Genomic DNA, 11,839 nt, shown 5'->3' on the forward strand with positions numbered 1-11,839 from the left:
AATTTGTAACTGAATTGAATTGTGACGGATCATTTAGTCCTTAACAAAATTTGTCCACTAAATCCGAATTAGTGATGAATTTGTTTGTTACAAATACTCCGTCAAAATTTGTATTTTTCTTATAGTTAGTTAGTGATCCTCCTATAGTTATTATTATCCTAACTAGCAATTTGATCAAATTCACAGCCTAAGCATAGGTGTTTCTCATTAAACTGCGTCCAAGATTGAGCTATGAGATTTAACGGCGGACTTAAAAAGCTATTGATAGTTTCAAAAGCAGAGACATAAATTGGAACAGTATTACTACTAGCTTAAAAACGGCGTGACACACTGTGATGGAAATTTGACTTCCTTGTGACCAGTTTACTTGCTTATGTTGTACCTCTTCCTTTGATAATTCTGTTTGTATTTGAGCATGAACTAACCTATTACTTTCCTCTTATCTCTTAAAGCTTTTACATTTGACAGTTCCCTGAGTAAAAGGGGGATTTGTTGTTTCTAAACAACCAAATGTGTCATAAATAAGAAGGCAGGACAGTAGCCCAACTGATGATATCAACTGCATCTTCTTAATGTAGGCCAATTTATTGATCTGTCTATGGTGCAATTCTGGCTAACAATCTGCCAAAAAAAATTGGCACAATAGGAGCAGTTGGAATTGATGTTGAGGGCAATCAATATATGAAGTCGAAGTTTTTAAACCCCACAATTAGCTAGAAAACAATTGCTATTTTTGTGTAGTAAGTTGTAATATTTCTGTTGATAATTCCAAAGACTTATATTTAATTTTAAATGTTAGACTAGTAAATAGCCAAGTGAAAAAGCAAACGCAAATAGTATTCCCAAGCCCCAAACATTTCAAATGGGAGGAGAATGTAATTATTTTGTTGACCGGTTTCTAAGTATGTTTAAATAAGAATAGTATCCATTTAAAAGTATTATTTGTAATTATTGCTATAGAAACTCTTTTTTGGTTGATCGAATATGTTTGCGTGTTCAACCCATTAACTACAATTTTAGCAAATAAAAATCCTGTAAAATATTTAAATAAAAAAAGAACACACAATCTTACAAATTCAAACACTTAACCATGCTTTACTTGCTTAAAGCTCTGGATCGACCTAGCGAGTCGGAACATCTTTGTGTCAAGTATTGTCAGTTTATTTTGTTTGAACGTTACTTTATTTTTTTTTTATATTAATTGAGTATGCACATTTGGCAAAAATTTCTATAGTATGAACAATAAAGGAATAAAAAGAAAACATGATTATGGACAACTTGTTAAAAAAAATTAAAAAAAGTTAATAAAACTAAGGGAAAATGGTTCGAAATATATCCGAACTTTGATCGAAATTGCTGTAAGAATCCCAAATTTTGGGGAGGATCTATTACCATTTACCCCTGCACTATTTAATAATGTATTTTAAAGTTATATATGTGCCCACATGGACAGGTTATTATTTATAATAATGCAATATTTATGATGTCCATGTGGGCACATATATACCTTTAAAATACACTATTAAATAGTGGAGGGTAAAAGATCATGCCCAAAATTTGAGATTGTTACAGCAATTTCAATCAAAGTTCAAATAAATTTCAGATATTTTTTCCTAGACTAATGAATCATCAACACGAGAATTATGAAAAAGTACGCACAAGACATATGTCTTCCAATTTTCACATCTTAAGCATGGAGAGTTTTATTTCAATTTTATGAAATAAGATACTTCCTAACAAAAAATAGCATTTGACATTTATTTTTAAGATTTCAATATTTAACCGCGTTGAATAACATCCTTTTTAAGCCTAACCACCCTACATACCTTGACCACATCATGAAGCATCAACCCGTACCGGTGGCTCATGGTCCCATCTCTTGGCTCGGTCGTCCACTTGATTGTATAGTTTGTTTTCTAATTTTCTATGGTCAGACTACCATAAAGAATATGGACCTCTAACTAATATTTCAAAAAAAGGAAAAAGTTTGGCTCTAATTGAGCAATTATTTTATATCATTCACTTTTATTTGATATATATATATATATATATATATATTTAATTTTACTTATTTATTTTAATATATTTAAAAAATAAACTTATTTTTTATTTTGTTGTTAGTATTAATTTTTTGTTTATATTATTTTTCGAAAGAGATGCAAACGTTTATTGCGAATAAATAAAAATGACGAGAGAGTGCTTGTCTGTCATTATTTATTTTGACAATATTAGCTGTCATTTGTCAGTGGCATTGAAAAGGGGGCATTATCGTAGTTTCTACGAAATTCAAGGGCGTTTGTGTTCTGCTACTCTCAAATATATACACCAAAAAAACCCAAAAGTGGTACTCAATTGCCTTTTTCATCGGAGTTTTTACCATTACTGCTACTATATTACACTCCAATCGCAATACGGAAAAGTAGCGGTACCGGAAAATGTGCTCCACTAAACAAAACCAGAAGCAGAACCTCCACCATAAGCGCTCCGTCGTGCCTACCTCTACTTCCGCCGCAGGCGGTGAAGGTGGCGGTGGTGGGGACTGGAGGGAAGAATCCATAACCGGCGGATCACTAAAGCATGTGGATTTGGACAAGGGAAAAAACGGTTGGGCATCACCGCCGGGAGACCTATTCAATCTGCGAGGGCCAAACTACTTAACGAAAAAGGTGAAAGTACCTTCTGGCGCGTGGCTTCTACAGCCTGCCGGAGTCGATTGGCTCCGATCTAACTCCAAGCTCGACCACGTCCTGGCTCGACACGACAACCGTGTGATGAACGCGCTGAAGAAATCTCACTCTGAAGGCAAGTCTATGAAAACCTTCATAGTCGCCGTGAATCTCCAAGTCCCTGGGCGTGACCAACACAGCGCGGTTTTCTACTTCGCTACAAACGACGACGAGCCGCTCGAACCGGGTTCTCTCCTCTATCGGTTCGTCAACGGCGATGATGCGTATCGTAACAGCAGATTTAAGATCGTGAACCGGATCGTGAAAGGACCGTGGATCGTGAAAGCCGCAGTTGGGAATTACTCAGCTTGTATACTCGGTAAAGCTTTGAATTGCTACTATCATAGAGGCCCTAATTACTTAGAAATCGACGTGGATATCGGTAGCTCAGCGATTGCTAGCGCTATTTTGCACTTGGCGTTAGGGTCGGTAACGTCGGTGACGATCGATATGGGTTTTCTGGTGGAGTCACAGACGGAGGAAGAGTTGCCGGAAAAGCTATTTGGGGCAGTTAGGATTTGTCAAATGGAGATGAGCTCAGCTACGTTTATTGATACGACGTCATCAAGGAAGGTATTACCCACTGCTAATTTACATAATCCTAGCAATAGTAGCAGAGTCCAAGCTGAGGAGGTCGGTGAAAACAAAGATGATTAAGAAGAAATTAAAACAAAATTACTTGATATTATTCCCTCTCTTAATGTCGAGGGAAATTGTTGGTGGAATCCATGTAGATAGATGACTAAGCTTAAGCTTTCCTTGTTTAATAAAAATTCATCTCTTCCTTTCATTAACTATCATTTCAGTTCCACTTTCCCCTACTTATAATTTACTAATTTTGATCATTACTATTGACAATTAGAAAATTAACAAAACAAGAAGCACTATATATATATATATAAAACTAACATTATTTGTTCATGTATTTTTCTTATATATATATATGTGAGAAGGATTTTAGGTGATAAGATAATGCTATTTTATATGGTGATAAGGTAATAAAATACAAAAAAGCAAAATGGGTATAGAATTGACTAATTTTTGGATTTGTCTTTGTACTGCAATTATTTGGTGATTAACTAATAAACTCTGGCGTTGCTTGTGCGGCGTATATGGATTTGGAATTTGTACTTTTGCCTTCTAAATACACATCATTTTGTTTGTTTTTGGTTTTCACTTTAATTATTGGTTTACCTTTTTTTTCATTTAATTAATCAATTTCTAGGGGTATGTTTGGTAGGGAGGGAAATATGTTTTGATTTTTTTAAAATAATATTTTTTGGGAGAAGCATTTTGTTTTATACCGAACACACCTTATATGTGTGCAACTCCGATTCCAAAGTTGGTTTAACCCTTTTTGCTTTAAGGCTAGTTGTATCTTAGTTTGATTAGGGAGACACGTGTTTTATGCGTTTAAATAAGTTAATAAGGTTGTTAATCGAGATAGATACAGACAAATTACGGTGGGATATTTTTCTAAATTGAGAAAAAGGTTTGTTGAAAATTCTTGTGTAGGCACTTGCTCGTCTATGAACCAAAAAATAAAAAAAGTAGCCCTCCTAAGGGAATCTTTTATCATGTGTCTCATGTCCAATTCTGAATATATATTTCTAAATTAAATACTTCCAATATTAATAATAATACTTACAATTTAGCCAGTCCCCAAACAGTCTTGTGCATCTATCTAAAACACAAAAAGAAACTTAAGATACAAAATTATTCAGCATGCATGTGATTATGAAAGAAAGAGGTTCTTAAAAATCTTCACTAGATTTTTTTAGATGCTTAGGTTGGGTAGAATTAAAGTAATAAGTAATCAATTTGCAACTTTGAAGTCATAGCATATGCAACTTGTTTGTCTAATAAATGATGTTCCTTTGGAATGAAGAAAAAAATTCATTGGTCAAATGCAACAATATGGACTATTCATTGAATGTTTAATTTAGAACAGGAAGATTACATTCTTTCTCTAAGGTTATGGTATAAAGCTTCTTCTCCAAATTATGAATTCAGAGTTCGTAAATTTAATGACTATAATATTATCATACCTATATATATTTTTATACGAGATTCCGCTTTATAATCTAAAGTAAGTTGTTACATATAAAAGCAAAGGGACTTATAATTAATTACATGAAGAAGTTAAAAAAAGAAGAGATAAATACCCAAGTTCATTAAGCTAACAGAAGGTTGAGTGCAATGAATTAGGAGGTACGTTTTACTTCATACGGTTCATTTTTAATTACCATGCTTATTATACCAATATTTTCATGCGTGCAATTTTAGTGGAATGCAAATTTAGAAGTGATGGAGACTTATTTAATAGATAGGATGACATCTCTTTGAGCAGTTTACACACATTATTTACATAAATATTGCCTAGGTAAGCATATTGTTTGAATTGTTGGTATGTAAATATACATTCGCAGTGAAGTTAGTATCAAAATGAGAAACGTAAAGCAGTAACGCAACTGCTATGCCATTGGCAGTTCTGATTGACAAAGCACATGAAGAGGTAGGTTATAAAGAATGGACTTGCTTATATCTTCAAAACCTTTCTGCGAAAAACAAATGAGAGGATAAGATTATATATGATAGATGCAAGGTAATAGGTAACAAGAAATCTATAAGTAAATCAATGCTTTATTGTGTACTTAATAAACATGAACTGCAATAAAATGATAAACATAACATATACATATAAATTGATGAAAAATGCTTATTATAGTTCATCAAATTCATACAACCAATATGATGGGTTCTAGAAACTTTAATGTCATGATTTTGTTTCTTAATGAGCATCTTTAGATGTTCATAGGCAGTATAGTTATTGTCTATGCTATCAAGTATAACTCTTAACTTTTGTATATGTTCATGCTAATAGCTGCATACGCCGCTAAATGATTTTTGATTTTTGTGTTTTGGGAAAATGTGCTGCTAGTCAACAGATTATGATCAAATTTTATGGGGTATATTTTTCTTTTTACTCATACTTTTCTTGCATATATTTAGTACATGGGAGGTGAGTTTTGTTTCAAAGGAGAAATTGAATTATAGGGCACCACACTAAAGGCTACCAACTCTACCCAAATGATACACCCGAACAAACACAAGAAACTTATAAGCAACACAACCAAACCAAGCTGAAGAGCTGTGAATTATTTTTACACACACAAAAAAAAAAACAATTAAGAGACAATATAATTCAAGAAGCTAAGCGATAATAATCAAAGCAAGGAGAAGAGAAACACTTACCAAAGTCAAGGAGGTTGAACACACTGAAGAATAATAATCACAATAAACCTGAAAGAGAGCATTTCAAAGAAATATTTGATCAAGCACAATTGTTATATTATTGAACCAACGTCTCTTGTGTGGAGTTGTTCAAAGTCAAGTTTGAGAACTGAAAGTAAGATTAGAGAAGTTGGAGGACACATTATTCTGGGAATGTTACACATCAATTTGATTTGGTTTGTGCTTTTTATTTTGTGGGCTCTTTACTGTTGAATCAGTCCTTTTTGGAAATGAACTTGGATAAAAATGTAGTAAGAGTCGCAAATGGACATAAAAATCAGAAGGATCAAGAATGTTATATATTTTAATACTTGTGGTTATATGCATATCACAATTAGCAATTTCACAAAGATGGACAAAAAAGCCACACTCATCTTCTTTTTATCCTATTCTCACTGCAATTGATGAACACAAATACCGACTAAGAGAGTTGATGATCACAGAGGAATTTGACGACAAAAATATATACTCTCATTGATATAAGCCACGAATAGTAATGTCGTGGATGTGCGTGCATATGGACATACCTTGTTAAAGCATTGGACGTCACAGATGTTTTTGTTCAACATATTATTTTACTAATGTTGCAGTAAGCAACTCAAACAATAGAATAGAAACAGACAAATTACCTATCATTTAATAATTAAGAGAAGATGGCGGGCGTATGAAGTAATTAACATAAACATATGACAATAATCCAGATTTGAGATAATTCTTTATGTCGTTAAGTTAATATACAGTTAAGGAAGCTTGCTGTTAGCAAGAAATTCACCATTTTTCCAACAAAGCTAAATAATAAGTAACTAAAACCTTTCTATGAGCTATGAGCTAAGCTCACAACAAATTAAAAATGAATTTCTATTAAACAATGTCTAGAATCTCTTGCTAGTGAGGGCACGAAATCATTTGAAATTGAAAGACTTGGTGCAGACACAAATTCCAAGTTCTTCACGATATGGGTGGGTAGAGTTATATTTCGTTTGATGGTGAGTAAGTTTTAGACCACAGCCGGAAAAGCTACTATCGAATCGAAGTTAAGTGTGATGTTCCTCTCAAAAGTCTCTAAAACATGGATGCTACTAAAACTTGATGAAGATCATATCATGAGAGAAAAGATTAGAATTCTTCAAAATTATAAGGTATCCTAATTAGAGGAATAATCATACAATACAAAAGAAAAAAATGGCAGAGTCACTGATATCCAAGTTTGAAAGCCACACAAGAGTTAAATTCTTAGTTGTTAGACATGCCTTGCATTACTTCAAAAAAGCCACACAATAGATGAGAGAGCCATGTGATGAAGGTAGGTGTTACGTGGCTTTTCAAATGGAGGATGAAAGACACGTATAGTGAAAAGTCATAATTGTCCTTCACTTAAATTGTAATGACAACAACAACCAGGCATGTTGATACCAGCCTCTACTCATGCTTCTAAGTTCTAGTAGAATAACTCATTTGATAATATTGTTATTTTAAAAAAATTATGATTAATTATTAATTTTCACCTTTACCATGGAAATTAATGTGGTAAAATAGAGATTCATTCAAATTATTTATTTTGGACCTAGCTAGGTACTCTACTATTTAATGAGTAGCCTAGCCATTCTTTTCTTTCATTGTCTTTGAGCTTGAATTATTGATTTCCAGGTATTTCTTTACCATTTTCTAATACATCAAATTTTATTATTTTTCAATAGGCAAATTTTACTTTTGTAAATGAAAGTAGGTGTGATCTAATCAAAGAGAGTGTTCCATCAATTTCATTTTATATAAGATATTTAACTGAACATAAAATTTAAGAAAAAAAAAATATTTTCATCACTCATATAAAAGATACTACTTTCTCCGTTACTTTTTATTTGATTTTTACTTCCTTTTTCAAAATTTTGTTTTGTTAATATGACACTCTCCTTAAGAAATTATTTATTGGGATTTATTTTATTAAATTATGGTAGAAAAATTTAGTTTAATTACTAGTATTATATATATTTATTTAATATAAAGATAATACTAAAAGAGAATAATAAATAATCTACTAAAATAAACTAGTAAAAGAAAAATCTATTAAGAATATTATCTACTATATTAGGAGTAATATTTATCTTTTGCCAAGTTTACTCATACGAATTGTAAAAGCTTCTTAAAAAATTGTTCCAATCATTTAGTATTAGGTAAAGAATTATGCAGAAGAGAATAATACCTTCTAAGATTTCTTAAAATTTACTTATTTTGGATAAAAATTATAAAGATTAGAAAACCATTTAAAAAGAAATGGAGTAAGTACGTATTAGAACTTTGTGATGAAGATTTTTTAACTATAAAAGTGTGTCATTAAAGATACATATATTAAAGGTAAAAGAGCGACCACAGATTGTTTAAGAGGTTTAAAAGTACTATCAGATGTTGTAGTAGAGAGTTATATGTATTTCTTCATTTTTAATTAGAATTTTCGAATTTAGGTCTTAAATATGAAGTCACATATTTTCAAGGGCCCTACCTCCATCACAAATTTAAATTAATTAAATTTCAAAAATATTAAACACCATTAAAAACACAAAAAATATGATTTAAAAGTCAAAAATCATGCTCCATGCCGTTACCATCCCACATAAGTTTTTTTTGTGGTGTGCTAAAACCGTCATTATTTTAAATAGGTGGGCTCAATATGGAAGGACGAATCATGCAATATATTCTGTTTTTACTCAACTTTTTTGTTGTCTAATAAAGTTGAGGAAGAAAAGTATAGTTTATCTAGGAATTATTATATATTCCGTCCTAATTTATATGACATTTTTTATTTTTCAAGATTCAAATAATTTAATTTAATCAAAAATATGCGCATGAAATCTTGACATTTATGGAAATGAAATTTATATAAACTACATAAAAAGTATTATAAATCACAATAATTGACAATTCAAAATATCTAAAAAGATATATGAAAAATTATGGTCAAAGATAAACATGTTTGAATCTCAAAATCTAAAAATGTCACATAAATTGAGACGGAAGGAGTATCTTTTAAATCTTTGGGTTGGTTACGAATGTTTTGTCTTCACTTTACTACTTGTCTTCTCAATTATTTGTATTTTTCATTGGGAAAAAAGTTGCTATTTTTGGTCGTGAATTCGTTAGGATAGGATTTGGTTGATCATTGAATGTTAGGCTAAGCCCCTATTCTTGAACCCACAACAAAGTCAACATTGTTTTTATGGGATCCACTGCCCATTTTCAGTATAGAACTGGATAATTAAAAATCATACGGAAAATAGTCTGAAAAATATTTGAATTTTGGCTGAAATTGCTGGGGTTAATACCTCAGATGGTCACTCAAACTATCCACTTTTGCCTCAGAAAGTCACTCAACTTTTAATTTTCACTAAAAAGTCACCATGTGAGTGACTTTTTGAGGAAAGACTAGATAGTTGCTGTTACAGTACCAAACTTTATGGAGGACCTTTGACCTCCCCTACACTATTTAATACTGTATTTTAAAGGTATATATGTGTCCACATGGACACGTTATCATTTATAATTATGCAATATTTATGATGTCCATATGGACACATATATATCTTTAAAATACATTATTAAAAGTGCAGAGGGTAAAATGTCCTTTCTAAAGTTTGATATCGTTACAACAATTTCAATTAAAGTTCAAATATATTTTAGACCTTTTTCCCAAAATTATACCTTTTTATTTTTTTTTGAAATTGAATGGGTGTTGGCTTAAAAACGTCACGGAAAAAAGTAACGTTGTTGGTTGAGGCCTTACTGGAATATATGCTTGCAAATTAGATCGTTAAAGGTTTACCTAAAGTTTAATCGGTCCCCTTCTTTTTATTTTTATTCATATAATATTATAGGTATCGTCAATTTTTTATATTCATAAATAATCAGCAATACAACCTCATTGACATATATTTCATCCGTTCCATTTACTTTTATGTCAATACTATAGCTACAATCTTGGTACCTAATGTTAGAGGCGGAGCTCAGTGGGAGTTTATGAGTTCGGATAAACTTAATGGCTTTGAGGTATATTTTGTATTTGTATTAGAAAATTAAATAAATATAAATATATTACTTTTCTATGGGAATGAAGGGGTTGTGAAAATATTTTTCATGCAAAAGTTATAGATTCGAGCTCTGATATAAATCAAAGTTTTTCTTTTAAAAAATTTAGAACTCCCAAACTCCTCGTGATCCCGACTTTGCCTTTGCCTAATGTAATCCTAATAGGAAGTTAAGATGGTAGTAGCTAGAGCCTAGATGGTGGCAGCTTCTCCAAAATATAAAATGTATCAGATGCGCCTTATCCGCTATTTGCGATGTGAATAGAGATTAGGTACAACAGACTAGAATTCCACAATATACTAAGGGGATGTTTGGCTATAAACTTTTTTTTTAAAAATGTTTGATCATAAAATTTTAAAAATTTACAAAATTTAAAAGTTAAATTGCAAAATTTTAGGATTTAAAAAATTATCTTTCACTTCAAATATTCACAAATCACTAGTGATGATCAAACACCTCTTAAAATTTCATTTGGAACAATAAAGTCGACTTTTTTTTAACAAAAAAAAACTTCTCAGTTCAACCATTTTTTTCCTATTAAAATGGAAAAGTGATATTTTGTTGTATATATTTGAGAAAATGGCCAAAAGCCTCCCTAATCTATATCCGAATTTTCAACTACACATTTTAATTTTACGGGAGTCCTATCACCCCTGAAGTGTTTAACCCTGAATGCTTAGAGTGAGCACAAAAAACAAGTATTAAAACTTTTTTTTTTTAATATCTCTTTTAAAAATATATGTATTTTTATTTTTATTTCTTATTTATTGTCTTTCTTCTCCATAGCAACCAAATTCCTTCACTGGATTCATCATTGTTGATTTCACACAAACTTTTAAACTCTCATGTAAAAAACTTTTAAGAACCAATCAATTCAATTGAAGATAAAATAACATGAATTTATATCATCCAAAAAAGAGATTTGGATCAGATTTGAAAACAAATAAATATCAAATTGGGTTTACATCAAATTCAAGTGAACTCCCAAATGAGAATGTTTTTTGTTTTTTATTTTTCTCTTTGTTGCTCGACCAACAGCCACCATCGTCATATCCTCCGGCAAAACCCCTCCTCCTCCGGATCCTTTTAGTTTGTTTTTCAAGGTTCTCCGACAAGCAAAACTCGAATATTGCTTGAGAAGCTCTTGCTATCAATATTTATCTTTGTTCCTCACAATTCAATAGGAATTTGAAAGAATTGGGGGAAGAATTTACTTTAGGAATTTGAAGAAATTGGGAGAGTATAAGAGAAAGTGGAAAAGAATTATAAAAAAATAATAAATTAATCAATTTTCACCTGTCAAACGTGTGAAGTTCACATGCCAAGATAGATGTGGTTGAGGCTTTTTAAGGGTGTAATTATTACAGTTTTAAGCAGTACAAGTGAGTGATAGGACTTCCGTAAATTTAAAGGGTGTAGTTGAAAATCCGAATATAGATTAGGGGGGCTTTTGACCATTTTCTCTATATATTTTTCTGAATTTTTTTTGGTGGAAAGCAGAATTAGTTGTTACCCTTATTTTGAAACTGAAATCATTTCCTCGTTCATTTTTAATTGTCAATTTTCCTTTTTTTAGAGTCAAACTTAAAAAACTTTGACTAACATTTTACGATGTATCTTTTCATCATATTGATATGCAAAAAATTGCAATTTCTAATATTTTTCACATAGTATTTGAATATCTAAATTTTTTGTTTAAAATATCAAATTAATGTACTTCTAATTTAACTTCGAGAATTAGT

At 31.2% G+C, this 11,839-nt stretch overlaps 1 protein-coding gene across 1 annotated transcript; it reads left to right on the forward strand.

Moving 5' to 3' along the window:
- The first annotated feature begins 2,329 nt into the window (after positions 1–2,329).
- Positions 2,330–3,535, forward strand: LOC102601805 (protein ENHANCED DISEASE RESISTANCE 2-like). Its single transcript, XM_006365008.2, has one exon. It carries the CDS (start codon positions 2,436–2,438, stop codon positions 3,381–3,383), a length of 948 nt encoding a protein of 315 aa, XP_006365070.1. The 5' UTR covers positions 2,330–2,435; the 3' UTR covers positions 3,384–3,535.
- Positions 3,536–11,839: the final 8,304 nt, after the last annotated feature.

Source organism: Solanum tuberosum, unplaced genomic scaffold, assembly GCF_000226075.1.
Source record: "Solanum tuberosum cultivar DM 1-3 516 R44 unplaced genomic scaffold, SolTub_3.0 scf00530, whole genome shotgun sequence".
NCBI classification, from domain to species: Eukaryota; Viridiplantae; Streptophyta; class Magnoliopsida; order Solanales; family Solanaceae; genus Solanum; species Solanum tuberosum.